The sequence below is a fragment of the Plecotus auritus genome (genome assembly GCF_963455305.1).
Source record: "Plecotus auritus genome assembly, chromosome: 7".
In the NCBI taxonomy this organism is placed as follows: Eukaryota; Metazoa; Chordata; class Mammalia; order Chiroptera; family Vespertilionidae; genus Plecotus; species Plecotus auritus.
This window is the reverse complement of record NC_137774.1, coordinates 121,386,824-121,414,529: the sequence shown is the minus strand read 5'-3', so window position 1 is coordinate 121,414,529 and position 27,706 is coordinate 121,386,824. Positions and strand designations below refer to the sequence as shown.

Sequence of the window (27,706 nt, the reverse complement as noted above, 5' to 3'; positions counted from 1 at the left end):
TTTCACATAGGATATACTAAGGGGATTTAACTTTACACTTTGCTTCTTTTAAATAATATGTGAATATGACTAGTTTTGCTAAAGTGCAAAGTGTTTTAAAAAAACAAACGAATTAAAATCCAAAATTATAAAAATAATTTCAAGTTCTTTTATACAGAAATCTACATTTTTAAGCTTAATACATTAAATATTATTCCCATAAGTATGGTTCTAGAACCTTGGACAAGCCCAGTAAGTAAAAAAATTCCTTAGTCAGAATCAAATCTAGCCTTCGTATACACTGTTTGGAGGGCACATAGAAACATTAAAATTCCATAGATAAAACTATACATGCTCTTTTCTGTACTTAGTAGGTATAAAAGTAAAAATCTGTTACATCTGATACTAAATGTAATACTTTTTTAAAATATATATTTTATTGATTTTCCACAGAGAGGAAGGGAGAGGGACAGAGAGCCAGAAACATCGATGGGAGAGAAACATCGATCAGCTGCCTCCTGCACACTTCCCAGTGGGGATGTGCCCACAACCCAGGTACATGCCCTTGACCGGAATCGAACCTGGGACCTTTCAGTCCACAGGCCGACGCTCTATCCACTGAGCCAAACCAGCCAGGGCTGTAATACTTCTTAATAACAGAAAATAACTTGTTTTGCTTATTTAAAAATGAAGAGAAACTGCCATCACCTGGAATAGAAACACTGTATATTTGATATTCTTACTTAGTATCCATCACTATAACCAGAAGCCATTTCTATTTTTAATGTGTTATTGGAAATCTTTTCATAAAATTTTTTAAATCTTGCGAGTGGGTGGGAACTAAAAATACAAGCAATCTTTGCTTCTGAAATTCATTTTACAAAGGTGAAAGAATTTTAAAATCAATAAAGTCAAATTTTTTTAAAAAAATGTATTTTATTGCCAAAACCGGTTTGGCTCAGTGGATAGAGCGTCGGCTTTCGGACTCAAGGGTCCCAGGTTCGATTCCGGTCAAGGGCATGTACCTTGGTTGCGGGCACGTCCCCAGTGGGGGGCGTGCAAGAGGCAGCTGATCGATGTTTCTCTCTCATCGATGTTTCTAACTCTCTATCCCTCCTCTCCCTTCCGCTCTGTAAAAAATCAATAAAATATATTTTTAAAAAAAATAAATAATAAAAAAAAATATATATATATATATATTTTATTGCTTTTTTACAGAGAGGAAGGGAGAGGGATAGAGAGTCAGAAACATCGATGAGAGAGAAACATCGATCAGCTGCCTCCTGCACACCTCCTACTGGGGATGTGCCCGCAACCAAGGTACATGTCCTTGACCGGAATCGAACCTGGGACCTTTCAGTCCACAGGCCGACGCTCTATCCACTAAGCCAAACCGGTTAGGGCAATAAAGTCAAATTTGATAAATATTTTGATAAAGGCAAGAGTGATACTTTAGACTGTTTAAGAATAAATACATTCAATTTGGGGGCAGCTCTCAACTTGAGGAATGCTTCCTTAGCTTCAACTAAAACCTTACCCCCATAACACCTATTCTCTGGTCCTAGTTCTGTCCTCTAAAACAACTGGGTTCATTTTTAATCTTTTAAAAATATATTTTTTGAAGTAATAAGTCTTTGAGAATCTGAAGGAAGCTATGTGGCTCTCTCTTCACTCACCAAATGCACACACACAGAAATTTTTATGTACTATTTCAAAAGAATTCAGAATGTTTCTGAATTCCTAACGTCCATCCCCAGTTTAAAAATATAGAGGAAATCAGAATAAATCCAATTCTTCCAATTAATTAGGCTTCTACTTTAGAGACAGCAACTGCCTCTCCTCCAAATGTTCTCTTATGTAGTTCACAGCTATCAGTTCTAAACCTGCTCCTCATAAAGCACACTGGAGTTAGGTATTGTCCCAGGTACAGGAAACTGTTAACACAGCCTGCCTTTCTGGGAATTATGTATCCTGGGGGAATGTCACCAGCCCACTATTCTAGAAACTTGTCATCATCTCACTAGTTCCATAGCTTTCACCAGAAATATCAAGTAGGTCACAGAATTAATGGGGCAAAAATATGCTTACCATAACAATCTGCCATAATTTCTAATTGCATCCTGATAATTAACTTGGTCTTCTGCATTCTGTAACAACAAAATTGCCCTAAAAAAAAAAAAAAAAAAAAAAAAGGCATTTTAAGTTATCTATATGCAATAGCATTTTTTCACCCTTCTTCATTAATTGAATCTACAGATTTTTCCTTTTGTTTAATTCTACTATTTCTTTAATGCTAAGTTATAACACCTATTCACACTTTATTAAACTGGTACCACAAAAGAATACTTAATACTTAGATTTTAGATTGTCAGGAAAATTACTTTAACAAAGTGAATCTTATAAGTGAAATCATTTATCTCTTTCTCTCTCTTTCTCTCAGGTTAAGGAACAGTTTTAAATATTCCAAAAATTGTAATCTAAGAATGGAAAAACAACTATGTTGATGTCTTAAGTTCTGACATATTTGAACTACATAGAAACACTCTAAAATATTTATATAATAGTAGTTTGAGTTAGGAGGTCAGGAAATTGATTGCTTTCATGTGCCTTTAACGGTTACAAACAGAAACATATGTGAGCAATACTGAGTTCAGAGAAGGGAAGGTGTTACAAGGAGTCCTCAGAGGCTTAGAATTAATTCACCAACATGCTGACAGCCCAGATTTTTACCTTCTACTGCTCAGTCCCCTTTGGGCAAGCAGGGAAATGTTTAACAACTAAAGGAATGAAATATTTAGTAATATTTTATTTTATTTTCTGTTTAAAAAGGATTAGCCAGGAAGAAACACCCAAGAAAAGCTTCTACTCCCCCTGATGTTACATGAAAAACAAAAATTAGCCAGAGAAGTCTAGGAGAGAGTATTGTAAAGACAGTACTATATTAAAAACTATACTTCTGGTTAGATTTAATACCTAACTTGTAGTTTCAAGCCTCAAAAACCTGTGTAAGGCAAAAACCACAGTAATGAACAGGTAAGAAGGAGTGGTACATATCCAAGTGACTGTGGAGTTGCCATTTTAGGCTGAAGGTATAACCAGTATCAGATTCATAATGTGATTATAATATGTACCCCAAAAAAGTAGTGAGCACTCTAAAGATTTCTAGTTTTCTGTTTAAAATTTCCTGCTCACTGTTGTATTCTATCATATTTATACAGTTTGCTTACAGGTAAGTTTATTGTGACAGTGAAAGAAATATAATTGTGGTTTTTCATAATCCTCTCCACTTACACCTGGAAAAATAACTTCATTATATAACCTCCAGTACCATCTAGTGATTACTCCTTTGAACTACAGAGAGACCCATTAAAAAATGGCAAAGTATTTAGGAAACCTCAATTATTTTTTTTAAATCTAACAAGGCCTCTTCTAAAAATCTATTTATTTAGATTGGGGGCACCTCAGAAGTTCAGCAACCAGGTCTTTTAACTTTTCATCTGGTCCTCACAAGATCAATAGTTATTTTCTTATTCACGAATCAAGTAATTTGCCGAGAATAAAACTTTAAGTTTATTTCCTTTCCTACTGTTCTCCTGTCTGGGCACTGCACTTGAGCACATGTCCTTGTTTCTTCAACATGCTAAGTGCACTCCTGACTCAGAGTACTTACTCTTGCTGTTCCTTCTGCCTGGAGCGCTCTTGTCCTGACAACCGAATGGCTTGTGGCTTCACTTCATTAAGGCCAGGCCTCATTTGCGTCCTTATTAAACCTACCCTTCTTAAAACCTATCTCAAATTCAGGGCCTGCCTCTGTAATTTCTGGTCCTCTACTTTGATTTTCTTTCTTAGCAATTATTACCATCACAGATGACCTACTAGCCTATCATGGGCCTCCCTGACCTGAACAGGAGCTCCATGAAAAAGGGGCCTGTGTCTGTTTTAGCTCACTGCTAAGCTCCAGAGCCAAGGACACTGCTTGATTCACAGCAGTTCAACAAACATGTACTGATGTGTAAATATAGAGTACACTAAAGTGGCTCAAACAAACATATAATGTTCTGATTTCTTCTCTGAATAAATACATGTATTTAATAAAGCTAGACACAGTCTAAAGGGATGGATTTTTCTAAAACAGAATCTGAGGGTTTTTTAGTTTGGTTTTCCTTTTTCTTTTCTCTCTCTCCTCTCTCTCTCTCTCTCTCAGGTTAAGGAACAAAAACCAAAATATAGCTGAAAATTTGAACTGCGTATTTTCACCTTCATAGATGTAATAATAATAAATAAAATACTAGGAAAAATGAAAACATTTATTTAGTACCTTCTTCCTGAGAGTGAGTCTAAATAAAAAAAGGCCACTAACATATAAGGACGGCATTTTGGTTAAAGGCAAAGTTTACCTGTGGAGTGCATCTGCTGCTTCCTTTTTCAGCTGTAGATGTTCATTTAAATAACTCAACATTGTGAGAGCTGGAGCGTAGTTTGGAATTCTTTCTGGAAATCCAAAAATATCTATTCTTTACATGTACATAATGGTTGTGTTTGTAAGATATTAATTTTATTTTCAATTTTTTAATGTTTTAAACAGATTATCTCTTGAAATCTTTGGCATTGTTAAGACTAGCAGTCTGATTATCTTGACTATAAAATACCAGTAAATCATTTCATAATTCTTCCACATTTTTCAATAACATTTATAGTTACTACAAATTATAATACTTCCAAATTATTCAGTAACATTTATAGTTACTACATACTTTAAGTGTTTTAAAGTTTAAACATTTTTATCCCTAATGGTATAATAATTTGAAAATGTACCTCATGTTAAAACTATGCATTTGATTTATAAGGAAAATTCAGTTCTTCAGCTAATCACGTAAACCTTCCCATGATTAATTTTTCTTGGGGGTTGTGTTCCAATTTCTATGTATGTTTTTTTAAATAACTCAGTACCATACACTAGAAACAGAGGATGACTTTGGTATTGCCAATGCAGTATTTTGAAATTTTCATGTCAAAAAAGATCATGCATCTGATGATGTACAAAGAAAACATCTGATCTAATTAAAAGCTGTATTAAGAAGCAGGCCTTCAAATCCCTTAAATTGTTTAACAAAATATAGTGTAATCATATCATAGCTTATGTGATGGTTATATTCTAACATCAAAGCATAAGGTGTAATCATTGTTGGGGAGCACACAAGACTTGGTTGGAAAGTTTATAAGGAGGACATTCTGATAAAGGGGAAGTGTGTGGAAGGCCGCCTGCCCTGTTTATCAGAACTCTGACTTACAAGGCAGCACCCCTAATTATTCCTGACCTTTCCAAACAAGTCTGTGCACGTGTAGACCCCGGGTGCTTACTGAAATCCTTATCCTTAATCCCTGGATACCCTTGCCTAGAGGACAATGTAAACACATGCGTCCTCCCAAGATTGCTCACCCAACTGACTGTATCTAAAGACAAAAACTGCAATAAAAGGCTAATGAGGCAGGCAATTGCTGGTCAGCCCTGGCAAATCATATCATATTTTATATGATGGTTAGATTCTAACATCAAAGCATAAGGCAAAAATCACAGTCAAGTTATTCTTGAAAAATCCTCAAGTTACCACACAAGGAGAGGGGCACCAAAACGGAGTCAAACCGAGTAAAAGGAGACGGGCCTTCCATCCACTCGTCCTGAAGCACCCAGGGACAGGTGAAGACACTGTACTCTCCCTCTCTCCTCTCCTAATTTATTCATTTTTGGCTAAGCACATATAGTTGAATTTGTTAAATGAATATGTTATCATTATGACTCCACTATCGAGTTAAAAATGTAACTGTGTAAAACTGTCAGGAAATGATTTGTTTGTTGCTCTAGGAATCTGAATTTCACAGAAAACTCAAGATTTACTTACCTCTTTATGAAAATCCTTCATAAATGTTACCCATTCTGTAAGGAAACCTAGCAATGAAATTTCTGATCATATGCTTTCACAGAGGCTCTAGGTATTCATTAGAGTCATTCATTTTAGCATGCTAATAACATGTGGATGCCCCAAAGTGCTGACTTTAAAATAACTGCATTCTTCTCAAGTGCCCCAGGCTCAATGCAGGAAGAGTATTATAACCCTTCAATATCTATGATGAGGCATTTTCTCTTCAGCTTTTCACAATTTATTTGATTCTTTATGTTATTCAACTGCCAATATTCCTGCTTAAATGCCTTGTTTCTTTATTCGAATTTTGTCAAAAGATTTTAAAAAATACTAGCAAAACTAACATTTCTTGAGCATGTAAGGTATGCCAGTTACTCCGCACATTTTGTAGTGTTTATAGGTAAGAAAACTAAAATTCAATTTGGTAACATGCCCAGGGTTTTATTATGGCTACTAAATGATAGAGGGGAGATTAAAATTCAATAGTAGTTTTATTAAGGAAAGGAAATTATTATAATAGATGGTTAATAAAACTTCACCATTTTATCCTTTTCCTAGGCCTAAACATATTTTTCCAGTATCTTAAAGAAAAATCAGGTATTAAAGTGGGAGGTTAAAGGCACTGGGTTTGAAACTTAAAGCACATTATCTCATTTAATTCTCACATCTCTACAACTAGGTGCTGTTATCTCTACTTTCCAAGGTTAAAAGAAGTTAAGGAAAGTAAAATACTTGGCCTAAGACTGTAGCAAAAGTAAATGGCAGAGCTAGAATAGCAGCAACTCAGGCCCTTTAGGCTCCAAAATGTTTCCAGTACAACATGGAAATCACTTTTCTCTTGAATCATTAGCTAACATTTCATCACTCTTCAAAGTCCTTACTAAAGTTTAAAAAGTAGACTGCTTGGCCACTGGGGGTAGAAAAGGCAAATTCATGTCTTAAGGAACACTAATATTTAATTTGGAATTAACTAATTTAAAAAATTCATTAAATTATTTCAACAGTTATTAAAATATCTTGCCATCATATAACAGGTGCCTTACCTATGTATTTACTCAAAACAACCTGTGCTGCTGGGATAGCATTCATCTGGAGGATGTTGTACCGGTACAGTTCTGTTTCTCTGTTGCTTTTATCTTGCAATGTAGTACAGACCCAGTATGCATAACCGATTGCTCCCTCGGTCTTTAAAAAAGCCGAAGTTAACAAGTGGACATGGAGTAATAAATATATCAATACAAAATGAAGAAATGAAACAATGCACTTCAATACAATTAATAGCACACCTTAGTTTTCTTTAAGTTAACTGTTAAGTACCTTTACAGGGTCACTATGATATAATACAGCTAAGAACATATTTAAGTCACTTGCTTCAACCCTAAGTAGAAGAATCAAATGGGATAAATTAAGTGCAGAAAACAGAGCCCGCCTGATGGCTTAGTTTGCTGCTTTTTAGCACCATTCCCATAGGTCAGAGTAATAATTACCAATCAAAAGAATCGTAAAACACTTTCATAAATAATCTAGAAATATCAACTAAGTTAGTACTTATCTTATGTTTATTTTTTTCTAGAGTCTCGGTTTCTATTCTACATGACTACTATTGAATCTACTGAACACCAATGTCATTTCATCAGATCTTTAATTAAGATCTGCTTTTGAGAAAGAATAAAGAGTAGAGACAAGTTCTGTCATTAACATCTGATACCACTAAATATCCATTTTCTCAACGAAGATAATACTTTTCTCATTAGTGAATCCTAAGATGAATGCTCAAATTCTTACATGCATACTGAGTTCTGTGGTGTGCCTGAAAAGATCCATGGTGTCGTAACTTCCAACTGTCTCTGCAATAAGAGCCTATAAAGAAAAAAGAGGTTTCTAACATGATTAAAAGGAGTAATCATCATCATCAATCATCACCATCATCATCATTATCATCAATGAAACTGGAAAAGACAAAGGTTTAAAAGCTGTGCTTAAAAGCAAAGTTAATTTCTAGTTCAGTCTTGGCTACCATATTCCCATGGCTCAGAGGACAAGAATGACTTATTAAATTGGACCTTAAGCAGACAAATGCTTTCAGAATGCCATCTGCAACCTCCTCCCTCTCCTCTCACCCTTGATTGATTCATACTGGTATTTGTCTGGAATAGGATTCTTAATCACAGGGTCAGCTCAGATTCACCTGTGTAGCTTTTTTAAAAGAAGGTCCTTTCCCCTAGTTTCCATAGATATAGGGTAGAGTCACAACATGTTTATTTTTAAAACCGCCTCAGAATTTTAAATAGTATACCTATGCTATTGACTTTATGAGACTATGTAATAAGTTAGAATTACTTTCAAGACCATCTATCTTTTAAAGAAATCAGGGTTTTTTAGTTAACATTTATAACTAATATTATTAAAAATTAATATTAAGCCTCACTTCTATTGTTACTATTTTAATTAAATTTACTAGTTATTTCCTGAAATAAATTATTTTTAAGAACTAAAATATCTGCCCTGGCCGGTTTTGCTCAGTGGATAGAGCGTCGGCCTGCGGACTGAAGGGTCCTGGGTTCGATTCCGGTCAAGGGCATGTACCTTGGTTGCAGGCACATCCCCAGTAGGGAGTGTGCAGGAGGCAGCTGATGGATGTTTCTCTCTCATCTATGTTTCTAACTCTCTCTCCCTCTCCCTTCCTCTCTGTAAAAAATCAATAAAATATATTTTAAAAAAAAAAAGAACTAAAATATCTGAAAAATAAAGAAAAATATGTTTTTCTGACAACATCTAAGATGAATGAACCTAGAGCAGTGCGACATCTGGATCAGCAGCAACAGCATCCCTTGGAACAGTTAGAAATGAAAATTCTTTAGCCCCTTGTGTCTAATAACTTACATAGACATTAGTATAGTAATGCCATTGCTCCCACATGCTACCACAGTTAACGGGAACAGGAAGTTTGCCTTGCTAACTCGGTTTATTCACCAATTAGCTAGAATTAGACCCAAGAGTTAAAAATACAATAAAAATTATCAAAACCCAGTTTAATGATTTTCTGATATGGGTGATGCCTCTACTATTCTCTGAACAAAAAAAAATCAACCAATTACTAATTTCTCAACTACACAGGATTTAGAGGCTACCCTTTCTAATCCCCTTCTTTTTCAGGTGAGAACATTGAATCCAGCAATTTTTTTAAGGCAAAAAAAATAAAAAAATTAGTCAGTGACAGACTCAGATCACTAACCAAGTATCCTGATTCCTATTTGGCAGTACAAAAAAATCTAAATTTGGGGGGGTTGCAGACTCATATAAACAAGTGCCAAATAAAATTATGAAAACTTTTCAGAAAATGCGAAAACAATCAAAATGATATTATAGATTTTCATTTGGGAGAGGAGTAAATGTGCATGAACATAGCTCTTGGTTTATTCTTTAAGCATAATAATGTCAGACTGATGGGGTTAAAAGCCTCTCAAATCAATGCTTAATCATTACAAGCTGTATGACTTTGGGCACAATACTTAGTTAGGATCTCTGAGCTTCATTTCCACATCTATAAAAAGTTTAACAACTACCACCAACTCAAAGGACTGATGAAAGTTTAACTGAAATAATGTATACAAAGAGCCTGTTATTCTTATTATCACTGTTATTTAATTAATAGGTTATTTATACCACTTTATATTAATAGGTTATTTATGTCAACAGGATTATTAATAACTAAATGTTATCTTACTTGTCCAATCCAGCACATTAAATAAGATGGATCAAGGGACTGAGCTGTTTTGAAAGCTTCATGAGCTTGCTAGAAAACAAAAACAAAAAATAGCATATCAAGTCATTTTATAAATTTAGTATTAAATTGTTTATGTTTAAAAATCATAAAGTAAGAGAATAAGAAAACCGAGACTTATCAACATATATGAACCTAAAATTGCTTAAACACAATTAACAACACTTAAATCAGTGCTCCACCAGAGCACTCCTGGGTACAACAGATTTCTCTACAGGTTTAGGGGTTCTGGTCCCAGTGAAAGGGCATATAGATGTTCACCTTACATTTGGTAGAACTTTTAACGAATTACCCATACATTTGCTAGGTTTGAAGAAAGTAAGTAAGGCTGTATCTATTCTCCTCTCTCTGAACTTAGCTGGGAGGAAGAACTAACAACCAACAAAGTCTGAGATATGTAACTGCTAATAGACAACAAGAGTGGTTGACATAATCTGTGCTAAGCAGTCAGGAAACTTTAAAGACACTGTACTTGGGCACATTAAGTTGCATGTCATTTTTTTTCCCTGCTACAAAAAAATAACATTATATGCTGCTTTCTATCACTTTCTCAATAATCTATGTGTGGCAGAAAACAGTCTTATTTTTCCTCCAAAAAAGTAAACTAATGGGCAACTGCGTCATGTTATCATAAAACCACATCCATGGTTTATTAACTAAGATCTTACTTTGTTTAAATTTAAAAAAATATTTTTTCATATATACTAAGATCCACATTAATATTTTTCTTTGTTCTATTTACAATCTTCTAAAGCAATCTCTGCTGTGACTTAATGTATTCCTAAGAATATTACTAACACTACTTTAAAACGGTGATTTTTGATATGCTGGCTGAAACGAAACAGTACAGATGTCTGTGGATTTGTAGAAATTTCTAAATATCACCTACAAACACATGCCCAATTTTCTAACTGTTTGAGTATGACAAATTACATTGTGGTTTATAAAGGGATTAATATCAGCTAAAGCCAAATATAAATCACCCAAAAAATGTTAAATTTAAGCTGCTAGAGGGTACTAATCATCTCCCTTATTTCATCACCCTACCCTCAATACCACCTACATGGGACTCCCCTTACATGTGTATAGATTTTTATAAAAACAAAAAATACCCAAATAATTCATATAATTGTTTTAATCTCTAAATGAAAAACCAAAATAATTATAAAACCATAAATTTGAGTGGTATGGAAAGGAAAATAAATCTTACACATTCATTATTCAATAACATAAACTGAATGTCATTAATTATCTAGCATATTAGAGAGCATACTGGATAGATAACAATGTATGAAGTATTTCTCCACAAGAAGTTGTGCTATTATGAAGAGATCATGTATAGAAAATGTTCTTTACTTTTAATATGACAAAGCAGTCAGCACAGTTACCTCAATGTTTTCATTTGCAAGGTATAACACTCCCAAGTTGGTCCATGCAACAGGATTCTAAAATATATATATATATGTATAAAAATTAGGTCTCTTGTCTCTATGGAAGTCTCAGAAAATTATTCACACTAAATTTCAAAGTCCTTTTTCATTGATAGACACATAGAACACTCACAATTTGCTCTGACTGGATTGATTTGATGAAGCAATGCTGAGCAAGGGCATAATTTTTAATACCTAAAAAATACAGAATTTAATGAAACAACTTTATTACCTGAAATGAGCAATCTTCTAAAATTACTGAAGTGTTATTCAATTCTTACCACTATAACATGAAACCACACCAAGAGCATTCCAGTATAAGTGACTTTTACTGTTGAGTCTCACTGCCTTTTTCAGACACTGAAAAATAAAGTTAGATTACTTTTTAACTCTTTGAATGTCAGCAGATATATCAAGATAACTGTGGTTAATGTAAAAACACTAAAGTTATTTTCTTTATCAATAAAATTTGTCAGAAAAGCACTTCACTTTTTTAAGTTTATGAAAAATTTCTCAAAACCATACATGTAATGATTTCTCCAACAAGTCTTTAAGATCATTCATGTTGCTGCCAGTTTCTGCTAGATGTTGTGCTTGACGATAATAATTAATTCCAAGATCACACCATGTATTAGATGTAGACATCAGTTTTAATGCATGCCCGTAACACCTATGGAAAAATAAAAGTGGATGTTAATTTTTTTTATCATGTCCTTATTCAATTTAAATGTCATTATCTGGCAATCTTTGTAAATTACCTCCCTCCAAGATGGAGGAGCTCATTTTTCTTTAATACTTGTTTTCCTTCTTTCTGGCCTAGAAGGACTCCTAAAACATTAACATTCACTTTAGATGGTGAGACAGCATGCAGACTGGTACAAGCATCCCCAACTAGCTTCCAAAGGCAAGATACATCAGCTCGATGCTGCAGAGCCCTGGAAAAGAAAAAGTGTAATTCTTTCAAATTATTTCCAAAAGTAAAGATTATCTCCCTCGTTATTACTTACAATTAAAACAGAAAAATTATACATACAATCCTGGTTAAAATCTACTTCCTTAATTAAATGCAGCGAATGATTTACTAAATTCCTTCTAACTGAATTACATCTTATCACCTCCCTAATAGGAAGAAGAAGGGGAGAGGAAAGAGAAGGAACTGATTGTTTCGTGTATTTTTTAAAATGTTTTTATTGATTTTTTTTTTTTTTGAGAGACAGAGAGGAAGGAAAAGAGAGATAGAAACATGGATGAGAGAGAAACATTGATCGGCTCCCCAGGGGGGATCAAGCCCACAACCCGGGCATATGCCCTGACCGGAATTGAACCTGTGACCTCTTGGTGTATGACACTCAATCAGCTGAGCCACATCAGCCAGGCAAAGAACTGATTGTTTTAAGTTAAGAACCAGAAACTTTACAAACTTTTTTTTGGTACTCTTCATTATTTTTGTTAGAAGTAGCAGAAATCACATTAATAAATCAGTAAGTCTTTCAGAACCAATTTATTTTTAATATTGACTTTTTAAAAACTATGCTCTTTGTGTTTTTGTTTGTTTGTTTGCTTGCTTGCTTAATAACCAAGCAGTTCACTCTCTTGTTTCACAGTGAATTATTGTAAACTCAAGTTTTTGCTTTCAGATCTTCAAAAAAAAAAAAAGACTAGTAAATGTATAACATACCAAATATATTTGGTAGTCCAAAGGACTTTTACTCTGAGACCAATTCCAAAAATCAAAACATAAAAATGTGAAAACCCATATTTATTGAGGCAAGTAAGACTGAAAGGACAAGCTCAAAAAGTAAATAGCAATATTAATTATGATGATAAAGGGAAGTTCTTTTTAGAAAGAGAAAAATCTCAGCTATACATTTCTCTTCATTTTTCTCTTCTTGAGATCTTATAAATAAAACACAGCAATTTCATTTAAGCCGAACTTTGATAATAAGCTATCACAAACAGCTATATTACTGGCAGATGGACAAGCAGATGGAACATTTTTCATAGCCTTTCCCATTCATGGAGTCCAGCCAAAAATCATTTTCAAGTATCTTCCAGGGAAGTTGGAATAATTATTGCAGTTATCACTGAAAACCCTTGCGATGACCAGGAAGAAGGACAACGCTATTTCTAGTACCTTTGCCTAAATATCTTAGCATAATTTCTAAAATTAACAGTATGAAAAAAGAAAATAGATACAAACGAAGAGAAACAATTTTGACAGTCTATACACTTATCTCCCTTTAAATTCAATAAAAAATATCTGTGAAGTGAAATAACTTCTATCACACATAAGAATTGTGGTAGTGTGAATTTTTAAATACAGAAGTAAATATAAATTTCGGGATTATCATTTATTTTTATTAATCCTCATTGGAGGATATTTTTTCCATTGATTTTAGAGAGAATGGAAGGGAGGGAAGAGAGGAGAAACACTGATGTGAGAAAGCAACATCAACTGGTTGCCTCCTGCAACCACCCCAACCAGGATGAGGAACCTCCAACCCAGGGTGAGGAACCTCCAACCCAGGTATGTGCTCTTGACCGGAACTGAACCCAGGACCCAAAGGGACACTAATCACTGAGCACGCCAGCCAGGGTGGGGTTACCACTTTAAAAGTTTTATATACCGCCTTATAATTGGTTGTGAGTGCTACATGCTTCCCAGAACAAAATTTCCCAAGCTAAGAAAGGCAGTATTTTTAGCTCAAGTATCATCGTTCCAAGGTTCACCATGTACTCTTTTTTTTTTTTTTAATATATTTTATTGATATTTTACAGAGAGGAAGGGAGAGGGATAGAGAGCTAGAAACATCGATGAGAGAGAAACATCGATCAGCTGCCTCCTGCACACCCCCTACTGGGGATGTGCCTGCAACCAAGGTACATGCCCTTGACCAGAATCGAACCCGGGACCCCTCAGTCCGCAGGCCGACGCTCTATCCACTGAGCCAAACCGGTTTTGGCTCACCATGTACTCTTAAATATAGTTCCAACAAAGTATGCCTTCTTCACAATACCTCCCTCTTTGGAAAGAGCTATATCATGTGGGACTTCAAAGGTAGCAATAAAAATCAGTGGGAGAAAAAAGGCTAAGGTTCTCATTTCATATTTGGTTCATATTCAAAGCAAAGCAACCCTGGAGCAACCAAATCAAGAGGGAACAGAGAAGGCAAGTAGGAAATGAAAGGAAGGGACACACAGAAAGACGTTTAAGAGCAAAAGACTTCAAATGTTTGTCTAACTTGCAGACCTTTTAAAGCCATTTACCACAAATAACGCTTCTACCCAGCTCAGTTCAATAAAATATCAGATTTACTCAAATTTCTCTGATTCCGTTCTTGTTACTAGGCGTCACATTTTTCCTACACAGATTCTCTCCAGGAGCAATCAGATTATTCATTTCGCTTTACCTCTGGCCCAGTCAGTAAGCCTAAAATAAGCCCTTACCACTGAAAGAAAGCACAGTGTGCACATGAAGCCCTATTTTCTGCTCATTCCAATTTTAGATACATTTCTAGGCCTCCTACAAGAACACTAACCCAGGGTTTATCAGAGCTGCGGCTCCACTAGCAGATGGCTTCTTCCTTCCCACCTTTCCCTATGTGTCCAGCATGTCACCTACTTAGAGCAAGACATTATACCTGTTCCCCAGTGCTAAATTAATACAATATATATTAGAATATGTTGTAGAATTGGATTGCCTGTTATTCTTTATGCTTGATATTCTGAATAATGGACACTATATCTAACAAAATAACACAGAATGTTTATTCTACATAGAATTTATTCTAAATTTGGCTTTATTATAATATTAAGAAAATAAACACAATGAATAATAAGAATAATACTAACCAAGTAAAATATTCCAGTGCTTTTTCTATGTACTCGACAGCTTTCCCATCAAGGTAATCGACTAGCGCTGCTTTTGCCATCATGAGATGGCATTCACCCAAACCTAAAACCAGGGAAGTTTGTAGTTGTTAAAACATGTAAAAAATACACTTAGCATATTAAAGACACTTTCCAGAAAAAAAAAAACTGAATAGTATTTTATAAAAATTATTTTAAAGCATGGTCTTGCATATATTTAGTAAGGAATTCAAATGGCAGGGCTCTACTGGAGTAAACAGGTACTAAAAAAATAAAAACTACATATGGAACCCAAGAATTTCATTGACTTTGGGCAAGTTACCTCTTAAAACCTCCGTTTTGAAAATGGGGATATTACCTAAATGCCACTCTCTATCATTTTATTACTTACTAACATTGTAAAACAAAATCTTATTTTTTTAAATGTTCAAAACTATATAACTACCATAAAGATTAAATGAAATAGCAATTTCCTTAAGTGCTTAGTAAACATTTAATTAATGTCAGTTCTCCTTGAGCAGTGGTCGGCAAACCTTGGCTCACGAGCCACATGCGGCTCTTTGGCCCCTTGAGTGTGGCTCTTCCACAAAATACCACGGCCTGGGTGAGTCTATTTTGAAGAAGTGGCGTTAGAAGAAGTTTAAAACATTTGGCTCTCAAAAGAAATTTCAATCGTTGTACTGTTGGTATTTGGCTCTGTTGACTAATAAGTTTGCTGACCACTGTCCTTGAGTTTTAAAAAATTAGGAAAAAGGTTTTCAAGGCTTAAATTTCATGTCACTTAAAACATTTTCAAGGCTGTTGTATAGCTACCTCAGCTTAAGTATGCCTCTCCTAATGATTCCCAACACTATTTCTGATTTAAACCTCAACTGTTTCTTTAAAAAGGAAAAGGAAGTAGAGAAAAGCATATGTAATGATTTTGGTTAGTTATAACAATAAAAATTTGATTAGATATGAATGATGATCTTTTACTTTATATTACTAAAATAATCTATGGAGAAATTGATTTAGATACTTAAAAAATAATGCAAATTGCCTCTAAAATATTTTAAAAATTGAAAAAATGAGCTCCTATAATTTACAAAGTAAATAAAATCTATTAACCTACTGAGGATACAGTGAATTACCAAAATATAATAGAAAACTCTTGTTTTAGAAATCCATTTTAGATCCAATATCTATCATATTTGTCTAAACGTTAAATCTCTGTCATATTACTATTTACTGTTATAAAACAAGTCAAATCTATATAACAAGCAATACTATAAAAGGTTCATACTGAATGCTTACTGTTGACTAAAGTAGTCCTTTTTTCTTTCTTTTTTAAATATATATTTTATTGGTTTCAGAGAGGAAGGTAGGAGAGAGAGATAGAAACATCAATGATGAGAGAGAATCATTGACAGGCTGCCTCCTGCATGCTGCACACTGGGGATTGAGCCCACAACCTGGGCATGTGCCCGCCCTTGCCCGGGAATCGAACCATGACCTCCTAGTTCATAGGTCGATGCTCAATCACTGAGCCACGCAGGCCAGGCTCTTTTTTTTTCTTTTAAATATATTTTTATTGATTTCAGAGAGGAAGGGAGTAGAGAGATGGAAACATCAATGATGAGAGAGAATCACTGATCAGCTGCCTCCTGCATGCCCCCTACTGGAGATCAAGCCCATAACCCAGGTCTGTGCCCTGCCCGGAAATCAAAAGGTGACCTCCTGGTTCATGGGTCAAAGCTCAACTATTGAGTCACACCGGCCAGGCAAGAAGTCCTTTTTACAAGTTACTAAATACATTTAGGAAATTCACTCAAGGATTTTGTACTTTAGTATCACAAAAGTCAAAGGAGCTATTTAAAAAATTACCTTTCAAAGCAGGTACATAATCTTCTTTCGTTTTAATGATCAGCTGGTAGTGAGCTACAGCTTCCTTATATTTGCCTAGGATTTGCTGTATTGCTGCCACCTTAAACACACTGTATGTGGATTCTGGGTTCAGCTCACTGGCTTTTGTGAAGGATTTCAAGGCTGTTGTATAGCCACCTCTGCTTAAGTATGCCTCTCCTAATGATTCCCAACAATTGAAGTCCTTTGGGTCTGCCCTTAATGCTGCCTGTAAACTAAAATTTCAAGAAACAATAAGAGAACTAAAAGTAATAGAACTACTTCCACATCTGAAAGGGAAATATAAAATAAATAATTCAACTGAATCACACATATCCATGCTTCCTTCTATTTGTAAAAGTGCTATATATAAAAGTGCAGGTATATCTGTTCCTTTATAGCTTTGAATATTTCTTAATACTAAGAAATTTTATTACAAATTCAAAATAAGTAAGAACAAACTAACTTTTTTTTAAGAAGTGCTAATCAGAATTTCTTTTTTTGACTACCTGGAAAAATTTCATTCTATCCTACCAGAATATCTCAATATGCCTCATCTCCAAAACACACCAATCCTACCAAAACAGAAATAATCACAGTTAGAAAACAGGAATAATGCTTTAAATTTCTGATTAAATTCCATTTCCAGAAAAATTTTTAAATGCCTATATTTAGATATTAACATAAATCAGAAGCAACTTTATCTTTATTCAAATATATATACTTTACCCTTAAGTGTACTTCAAACCAAATGACTAAAAATGAGCTGCTCCAAATGCCCTTCAAGCTGCTAATGTCTCCACAGCCCAAAAACAATGTATGTCATTGGGAGAACAAAGGTAATAACCTCAGCTTTTATCATTCCTTGAATTTCTATGGAGAACCTACTATATGTATGATACTATTAGACTTCACTAGATTGGCTATCTCCTTAGCAACAGGACATCATTTAATCCATTTCTGCAACTCCAGTGCCTTAAGGATAATAAGAATCAATCAACCTTAAATAAATTTTATTATTTCCTCCCTCAAAACACAACCGGGCATGAGGCAACCTGTAAAGTTCATTTCGGGTACAAATGGAGTTGAAGAAACCATTAGGCTGTTTAACAGAGTTTAAATACAGTAAGGTGCCTTACTCAGCCACTGCTTGAGAATGTTGACCAGCTTTCAAATAGTACAGTCCTCGCCTAAGCCAGGCCCATTTGGCAGTTCCAGCACTTGCCTTCTGAGTTACTGTTGTTAAAATAGCTAAGGCAGTTTCCTAATAAGAAGAAAGTACTAATATTAGAGATATCAAATATCATAAAAATACAGAACACTTACGTAAAGTACTCAAATATATTTTCATTTACCACTTCTGGTTTTTTAAACGTATACTGGTATACAATGAACTACAGTTTCAACAATAAATGATGAGGATTTTAATGTCTGCCAAAGGAAAAAAATTTACAAACAGTGACAAAAAAATTTCTATTGCATCTACAAAATATAATAAAAATAATGTGTAAGTATACATATATAAAAATGTTTTTATTTCTACACTTCACATAAAAACAAAAGACAAAAGCATTTATGTTATTAGACATACCATCTCTTCAAGCTCCACACTTAAGTCAACAGCTGCAGCTCCAGATTCAGCATCAGTGTCATCCAATTCAAAAGCTTTCCTATAACATCCACGAGCTCTGTTTTTATCTCCTGCTACATCTCTGTAATAATGACCTAAATAGCAGAAAGCTTTGCCCATATATGTATCCAGTCTGGCAGCCTTCCAATTAAAAATTGATAATAACAGAATATTAAAATTTGTTTGGAAGGGTCCCTTTAAAAGCACAAAATATAAATACACAGATTAAAGAAAAAAAAAGGAACAGGTGTATTAAATATATATAAAAATATGCCAAAACACCCTCTAATGTAAGATTTAAAACAGACATGAAAACTAGCCGTCACTGCTTAGTGTAAGTGTAAAAATGTTATCTTTGTTTAAAGAAATGTGAAATTTGAATTATCTGCTTTTATTAGTCAAAATAAGAAAGACTTTAACATCTAGAGTTACATAGGGCTCATATGCCCATAAAACTACAGTGAAAATTACCTAAAAACTATGTTTTTCAGAGATAATTGTGTCTTATTTCCATAACACATGATTCTTAAATAAGTAACTATTATGGCTCAATTTTCTCCTTGAAAATCCATATAACATTATCACAAAACCATATGTGTGAAAGATAAAACAGGAAAAACAGTTCAGTAGTAATTTTAAGTACCTAACTTATATAATTATTGTTTATGAATTTATAATGAATTCATTTTAATTAAGAATTGAAAGTAGCACTTATATTACCTTTAAAAAGTGGGTAAGAGCCTTTGTTTTATCTTTTCTTGTTTCTTCACCCATGAACCAATATGTTAACCCAAGTTGGTAATGATATTCAGCAACTTCAGCATCTTTCTCAAGAGCTCTGTGAAAACTAAATCACCAAGGGGAAGTAAAAAATATTAAAATATATATGATATAGCAGACTCCTAGTTGAAGCAATCAAAGTTTGAATGATTCAATGATGCTGATTTTGAAACAAGTCACTACTTCAGGATTCAGATTATAATGAAAAAAAAAAAAAAAGCAACAGGATTTGTTTTTAATAATAGGAACTTTAAAAAGCGCAATGGCCTTTAGCACTACCAATGTGCTAAGTGTTCACACCAAACATTATGTTTGCTTACTGAATATGATAATCAGGTGATCACATTTCAAACTCATCATGGAAATGTTTATAGTTACTGTTTTATATGCTAAATACATTTCTTAAAAATACTAATAAAGCTTACAAAGATCAAATTTATACAAAACTAGATCTTTATCAAGCCCATTTATTTTGAATTTTTGAAAAATGTAAAAAACTAAGATATGACTTGATCTACGAGCAATCTATATATCCTTACCATTTTTCTGCTTGTAGATAGTCCTTTTTGGTAAAATGAATAAAGGCCTCCAGGGCATGAGCTTCAGCTAGGTCAGGGTAAGAAGAGAGAACGTCTTCCATAATCTATGAAGTAGATATCTGTCAATTCCATAACCAAATAAAAATAACAACTTTTTAAAAGAATCTCACCTTGAATGAAAAAAACCGACCTTTGAAGCTTCTTTTAATGAGCCTTTGTTCAGATAGGCCAAGCTTTTGAGAACCAAAAGTCCTGGGATATTATTTGCATCAGAAACCTAGAAAGTAATTGCAAAGAATTGATACAAATCTCCTTCAATAGAATGCAGCAATATTTGCTTTAATTAAAGAATGACCATAGAGGAACATAGAATAAAGACACAGATGTCCGGAATTCTATCACTATTAATGTTTTCATTCTCTATAAACTTATTAGAGAAAATTTCAAACACATAAAAAATTATAGAAGAGTATAATAAAACCACATGTACTCATCATCCAACTTCAAAATTATTAACTCAAAGCCTATCTTTTCTTCTCTATACCTCCACCCATTTCACTATACTCTTTAGATTGTTTCCACATATTTTAACTTTTTATCTAATATTTCAGCATCTATAACTAAAAATTAAGTTCATTTTTAAATAACATAATCATTCTACCATTATAAACATCTAAACAAAACCAATACATCATTAACATCAGCAAATAATTAGTATTTAAAGTTCTCAATTGTCCATTTGAGTAATTTATTTATTTTAATTAAAATCTAAACAAGGTACAGATATTTCAAGTAGCTAATAGGTCTCTTAAGTCTCTTTTAATCTCTAGGATTCCCTTCCATCTCTTTTTTTTTCCCTCCATTACAATTTAACTGTTGAAAAATATGGGCCATTTGTCAGCTTCTTGTAATCTGATTTTTTGCAGAAGATATTGTCATGGTATTGACCTGTCCCTTCCTCTCTTGTGTCTTCTGTATACTGGGTCTAGAAGCTTGACCTGATTCAAGCTCGATGTTTTGGCAAGAATACCTCACATGGCCTTGTCCTTGGTTATGTCTACTTGTCTGTCTTTTCGTGATTCTAGCAGCCATCGATACTCGATGCCTAGATCTAATCATTCATTACAGACTGCAAAAATGATGATTATTTTTCTCACTCTATCATTCCTTTGTGGAATACTTCAACAAAGAGAAATTTTCCCTTCTCTCTTTATCTATTTGATTATTCTTAGGAACAGTTCATAGAGGGGAAGCAGGATAACTGCTGTAATTCTTTCTTTTCAATTGGTTCCTTAGCATCCTTCAAGGATGCTTTTATTTTTTATTTTTTATTTTTTTGTATCATCATGAACACATGGATTTAAACAGATTTTATGCCTTTCAATTCACTGCAGTTACTTGTACTCAAACTATCCACTCTTCAGCCATTGAGAATCCCTCATGCTCGTTCCTGAGCTCTTCTGACACAGTGCTGGGATCCTGTTAAGGTTTCCTTGCCTTCTAGCATTATAAGATGTTCTGGGCTCATCTTGTACATTCTCTATCTCAGACCTGGACTCTACCAGTTCTCCAAAGAAATTTTTGTTTTCCTTGTAATAAAATAATATTGGAAAGACCTTACAGAGCATGCACACAAAACACAGTTGGTCAAAAGGCAATTAGAAAATAAGAAAATAAGGTATTAGTTCTTAAAGGATGCTGACGATTGTGCCAATTTTAAAGAAATAATATGAAATGCAAAGCCCTTTAAAATATACAAAAAATGACTTTTTAAAAGTCAAAACCTTGCAATATACTGAGTAAAAGAATTTTAATTTTAGATTAAAAAAATGCTTTTATCTGACAAAAATCTTTACCAAATAAAGATACCGTGTTGTTATAATTCATAATTTACTAATTAGGTTTTTTGCCAGGGAATTATAAATTGCTTGAACCAAAAACATTAAAAAATCAATTTCATTATTTATTGGTTTTATTGAGTAAAACCAATAAATAACATTCTCTACCATGAATCTACTAGTCTCCTTAATTATTCTTGTCAGTAACTGATAAAATACTTTCTGTAAGAAAAAATTTAAAATCCTAAATTAGTAATAATTAAGTAGTTACATAACAGAGAAAAAAGAGAAAGGATAATAAGAGCAAGAACTAAAGAGAGAAATTGTATCATATGAAAAGAATTGTAAGTACTTAACCAAGAAGCAAATATGTAACTTGAAGAGTTTCCAATTGCGTGAATGATTTACAAAAGTGAATTCATACTTCTAACACAAAATTCATGTAAGTAAATACTTATAGTAAGGAAAAAGTGATTGATGCCTCGTTGATTGGAAAGTAAGAAAGTTGAAGGAGAAAATTCGATGATAAATCTACCTGGTCAAGAGTACAAATTGCTTCCTCTGCAGATTCATTATCTGGGAGTTTAATCAAAGCCTCTGCTTTCAAACGAAGACAAAGATTCTTCTGATGAAGACTGCCACCAGACACACCAACATTATCTATGTTCTTCAGAGCTGACAAAATTAAGGACATCTGAATGAAGACAACTATATCACTTCATATTTTTTCTTTTTAAAAGACATATAATAAAGTATCATTACAATAAGAATAAATTGCCAAAGCAATATACATGAAGAATAATTTAAAGCTAAGTATAAATTCTTCCCTGATCTATATATGGAAATATCTGAATTTAAAACAGATCTAAATTTAAAACCTTTATATTCCCATAACATGATAAAACTGAACATCCTGAAACACAACAATGGCTACCCCTATATGCTATATACCAAAGGTTAGCCCTTAGCCAATGCATCTATAAGAAGCAAATTAAGGATACTGGAAGGAAAAGAAGCTGAATTAGAATGGACCAGGATGAACTGTTTCTCAACTATAGAGGCTGGGCCTCCAGCTGTATCACAGCAGTGAATCACTTTTTGTGATTTTCTATCCCATGCCATTCAAATAGGCTCCAAGATGCCTTTCCTTATCAAGAACTAGTGAAGGCCCCCAGCTGGTTTGGCTCAGTGGATAGAGCGTATGCCTGCAGACTGAGGGGTCCCGGGTTTGATTCCAGTCAAGGGCACATGCCCCGGTTGTGGGCTTGATTCCCCGTAGGGGGCGTGCAGGAGGCAGCCAATCAATGATCCTCTCATCATTGATGTTTCTATCTCTCTCTCCCTCTCCCTTCCTCTCTTATATCAATAAAAAAAAAATAAATTTATATTTAAAAAAAAAAAAAAGAACTAGTGAAGGCCCTAGGACACACCAGGCTATACCGGTTTTTTTGAAACCACTATCTTTCTCCTTGAAGATGAAAAAAACAGGGTTGGCCACACTTAAACATGGCAAAAATACCTTGATTGCATGAAAGAACAGCTTCCATAGGTCTATGCATTTTGACTTGGGCTTCTGCCAGATGATACCATCCAGTTGTGCAGAGAGGGCTTTCTTTTAACCCTAAAAGGATAAAAGCAAGCACAAAATCCAGTTTCCATAACTAATGAGATGAATGGCACCACCATCTACTCACCAAATCAGACTCCTCCCACCCTGACTGATGTTGCTCAATGGTTAGAGCACTGGCCCACGCACTGAAGGGTCTTGGGTTCAATCCCGTCAAGGGCACATACCTGGGTTGCAGGTTCCATCCCTTGCTCCAGTCTGGGACTGTGCAGGAGGCAACAAATCGATGTGTCCTTCTCACATCAATGTTTCTTTCTATCTACCTATCATCTATCTATCTATCTATCTATCTATCTATCTATCTATCTATCTCCCCCACTCCCTCCCTCTTCCACTCTCTCTAAAAATCAATGGAAAAATATTGAGGAGTGAGGATTAATAATAAATAATAAAACAAAACAAAAAAGCAAATCAGACTCCCCTGCATCTCCCTTATCTCTCACATCTAATCAGTCACAAAGCCACACTGTTTCCAGGCACCTATCCATTTCTCTACCATCGGACTAATCACACCTCCATCATCTTTATCCCAGATCACTGCATCCTCTAGGGGTCCTCAAACTTTTTAAACAGGGGGCCAGTTCACTGTCCCTCAGACCGTTGGAGGGCCGGACTATAATTTTAAAAAAAGCTATGAACAAATTCCTATGCGCACTGTGGGCCCAGGACGAGTCGGCTGCTAAGCAGGACAGGCAGCGGCACCCGGCGGGCTGTAGTTTGAGGACGCCTGCCACTGTGGTGAGAATATTTCTAAAAATACAAATGTCAGTATGAAATTCCTCTGCTTAAAACCTTCCACGGGTTCCCTACTGCCCTTAAGGTGCTTAACAAGGTTTGTAAGCCCCTTTTCAGCCTCAATTCTTGCCCCTTCCTGCTGCCATACTTCATTCGCAAACCTGGCCAAACCACAAGCAGTTTCCTGAAGCCCAGCTTTCCTCTACCCTCAGGCTATTTCATTTGTTGACCTGAAATGCTCCTCCCAATGCCAGGCTTGTATCTGTCATTCAGATCTCAATTTGAATATAAGGCTGGAATATTATTATCCCTATTTTATAAATGAAGACACTGAGACAGAGAGAGTTTATTTAAGTTCCCCAAGGTCTTGAAACTAGTAAGTGGCAGAGTTGGAATTCAAACTTAAGCATACTCCCCAGTATGTAAGTTCATTGTTTTTCATTCCTATCTTAAATATACATTCCTTAAAGAAAGGGCCAAAGATAAATACCTGCATGTTACAAGCTATCCACGGTATACTTACCTTCTCTTAAGTTCCTATCAGCATCTTCATACTTTTTCTCTTGTAATGCTTTAATGCCTAAACCAATGAGGCCTGGACCACTTTTTGAATCCATTTCCACTAGTCTACAACAATACTGTTGTCCCTCATCAGTAAGAATTCCTGGTATTAAAAGAAAAAGTTATTAGCATACATATATCAAATTTCTAAGCACCAAAACCTACATAACTTAAATTTCAAAAGCTGTCTTAAAAAAGAAAATGAAATGGCTATTAAAATTTCACCTTTAATTTCTACCCATCTGAGTCAAAACTCTCTTACTCCACAAAAACATAATTCATGACAGACTATCTTTGCTAAACTAACTACTCTTATTAGAGGAAACCCTGGGATAAAAGTGCATCTTTCCATGTTCATCCATATTTAGGGTACCAAAAATGCACGCGCGCATGCACACACACACACAATGCACACAGGTAAGCAAAGTGTAGATAGGTACTTGAAAATAGTTTCCAAAAGCCTAGGATGAACACAAAAAACTTTTAAAACAAGGCAAACTTTCCTAACATGTCCCCTTTTGTTAATATCTGGGAGCACAATTATAGAAACAAAAAGGAAGGATTACATTCATGTTTAGCCCCGTGTAAGATATTCTTTACATATGACCAAATGGCACTTAGAAGAATTCTCTATAGTATTCCTGAAAACCATCAGCAGCAATAACACAACTGATCTTGTATAGAGAGACAATGAATCAAACTGTATATTTTAAAAATCCATTTTACTTTCTATAAATTTAAGAAAAGAAAATAAAATTGAATTTAAACAGAGACAAGGAATAATCCAGCTTCAACCCTCAATCCTCCTCTCCTCCATACTAATTCCTGTTGAAAATACTAGTTAAATAAATGTAGAGGATGACAATTGATAGGACATCATTTATTTAACTTATCTGCTCTTTTTAACATTTAAAAGATTCCAAGATTCCAGATTTAATGGCTTTAAACAGACTGACAATATTATATTTATTTCTCAATAAGGCAAGCCAGACTTAGGGCTGCTGAATACTAAATCTCCAAGGATAAAGGTACTCTGAAGAGTTTCAGGGTAGACACTAAGTAATACCAATGAAAATTCTGTTTCCTAAAGTTTACTACCAAAAAAAAGTGAGCTTTTTAAAATAACTAATTCATTTCTCACATCCCAAAGAAACTGATCACTACTATAGAATTTTTATTTTAAATAAACCTAATTAGAGGGGGAAAACCAGCATGTATTCATTTCTTTATTTTTGCCTGGATTTTCTAATATTTCTAGAACACAAAATATTAAGCTCTTCAGACTAAAGAACCAAGCTTTCTTATCCTCCCCGATTTCAGCAATATAGCAAAATAAAATAAATGAAAAAGGTCATTTAGCATGAAATAACATTCATCAGATGACAACTGTGAAAGCCATTCACTATTTGTTATGTGAAGCTTTATTAACTGAGTCATTCTGAAAATCAATCTTCAAGTTTCCACATGCAAAGGAGGACAAATAAGAATGAAATATATTTGTCCCCAGTAGAAAAGAAGTCAGTGATTCACTGCTGCTATCAAGTTGCAAATTCCACAGATACTAACTAAAGTACTCTGGAGAAGGATAGAGACCTTGGAGATTTTCAGAAGTTCTTAATACACAGAAAGTTTGGTTTAGATGAACAATAAAAAGAAAAAAGGAAACAATAAGCAGTTTCCTACTGTCCTGCATTAACTATTTCAACTTCCACTCCAGAATACTGATTACATTAGAATGAACTTAAGCCTAAACTGCTACATTCCACAGATTCTTACAACCAAATACTGAGCAGGAAAAGCACTCTACTTTGGTGTACCATATGTGTAAATATCCACCCAACCACTTCCCTTTGCCAGGATACAGAACTCTCCTTCAATTCTGCAAAATAACCACCCCCAACGCTTCTTAAGAAGTTTTTTTTCACATAAATCAACACACTCTCTAATCAGTCAGCATAATCACTTTGCTATCTCTTTATTAGAGAACTTTGTCAAATACTGAATTTAGGTGGAAAAGTCTGCAGACTATTTGTTGATCTTATTTCTTCTATATTTTTGTTGGCTTTTGGAATATAAGTGTTTACTTGACAAATCAACATTACAGGCATAAATGTGTTTATTGAGAAAACATTCAATTCTGGCATATGAAGAAAAGGTCAAGAATGAAGAAAAGGTACAAACCACTAATAGCTGAACAGGCAGAGAGAGAAAAGAGTGAATATTAGCCATCAATTTCTCTTTTTTTATTAAATTTATTAGGGTCACATTGGTCAACATGACCAGATAGGTGTCAGGTGTGGGTTTCTATGTTACAAGATCTGTCTATTGCACCATGTGCCCACCACCCAAACAGCCATTATTTTCTTAGCAGCAATTTTTACAGCAGAAAAGAGGTGGAGGGATGAGTACCAGAGGCAACACAATAAGTCCACTTATATTGGAAACACCTTGGAACTCCTGTAAAAATTTGAAGAAACAGGGTGATTTTGGAACTAAGCTTCCTATTATTGAAACACTCACAAGCAAACTCTTTATACTGAAAGTCTCGGCATGCCTCATCCTTCCTGACCTCAGTTCATTGTTCATAATGTTAACTAGCCCTTTCTTATAACCCTCCTGCCAGGTGACACTACTGCAATCCTTCTCCTCCCCTCTAAAAGCTTACCTTCCCTTTACATGCTTCCACTTCCTCCCCTTAAATGAAGTCAGTCAAGTCCCTGGATTACTTCTTTTTATACCTGCTAACCACTTCTTCCTATTGCATTATTGTAATCTAAGTTCCATTCGATATCTCAGATTTTAAAACCTAATGCTTCCTAATCAGCAGCTGCAAATCTCCTTTCTGGAGAAATGCTCTTTGGTTGCCTTCTGTGTTGTTTTGCAGGTTCCCAACCTTCCTCCCTGACCTCTCCTCTTCGCTGTCCTCTAACCAACAGGAGTACATTTTACCTCCTCCTGTTTATCTATTTTCCATTGAAAATTCAAGACCTTCTTCATTCCCCACCTTCAAAAAGACTTCACTGATCAACAACTCATAATTCCTCTGCATCACTACACTTTCCTATATGTATCAGTCTTTCCATGTGCACAAAGACTACATTGTACTTCTTTTTATGTCCAGAAATACTGAA

General features: G+C 34.5%; 1 protein-coding gene across 6 annotated transcripts in view; it reads right to left on the bottom strand.

The window, feature by feature from the left end:
* Positions 1-27,706, bottom strand: part of SKIC3 (SKI3 subunit of superkiller complex) — a 74,366-nt gene that overhangs the window by 28,077 nt on the left and 18,583 nt on the right. For 4 of the 6 annotated variants that reach the window (XM_080681656.1, XM_080681659.1, XM_080681658.1 and 1 more), the window contains 20 exons: positions 24,538-24,678; positions 23,172-23,273; positions 22,188-22,327; positions 20,005-20,091; positions 19,815-19,918; positions 19,216-19,342; positions 18,457-18,636; positions 18,005-18,129; positions 16,848-17,101; positions 14,967-15,069; positions 11,873-12,049; positions 11,640-11,784; positions 11,396-11,474; positions 11,248-11,309; positions 11,073-11,129; positions 9,628-9,696; positions 7,686-7,760; positions 6,944-7,085; positions 4,377-4,470; positions 2,068-2,145 (listed from right to left, as the gene is read on the bottom strand). In XM_080681656.1, coding sequence (XP_080537782.1) covers positions 2,068-2,145; positions 4,377-4,470; positions 6,944-7,085; positions 7,686-7,760; positions 9,628-9,696; positions 11,073-11,129; positions 11,248-11,309; positions 11,396-11,474; positions 11,640-11,784; positions 11,873-12,049; positions 14,967-15,069; positions 16,848-17,101; positions 18,005-18,129; positions 18,457-18,636; positions 19,216-19,342; positions 19,815-19,918; positions 20,005-20,091; positions 22,188-22,327; positions 23,172-23,273; positions 24,538-24,678 — 2,341 coding nt within the window. The remainder of the gene's footprint in view (positions 1-2,067; positions 2,146-4,376; positions 4,471-6,943; positions 7,086-7,685; positions 7,761-9,627; positions 9,697-11,072; positions 11,130-11,247; positions 11,310-11,395; positions 11,475-11,639; positions 11,785-11,872; positions 12,050-14,966; positions 15,070-16,847; positions 17,102-18,004; positions 18,130-18,456; positions 18,637-19,215; positions 19,343-19,814; positions 19,919-20,004; positions 20,092-22,187; positions 22,328-23,171; positions 23,274-24,537; positions 24,679-27,706) is intronic. The other 2 variants (XM_080681660.1, XM_080681661.1) reach the window with 2 other exon arrangements.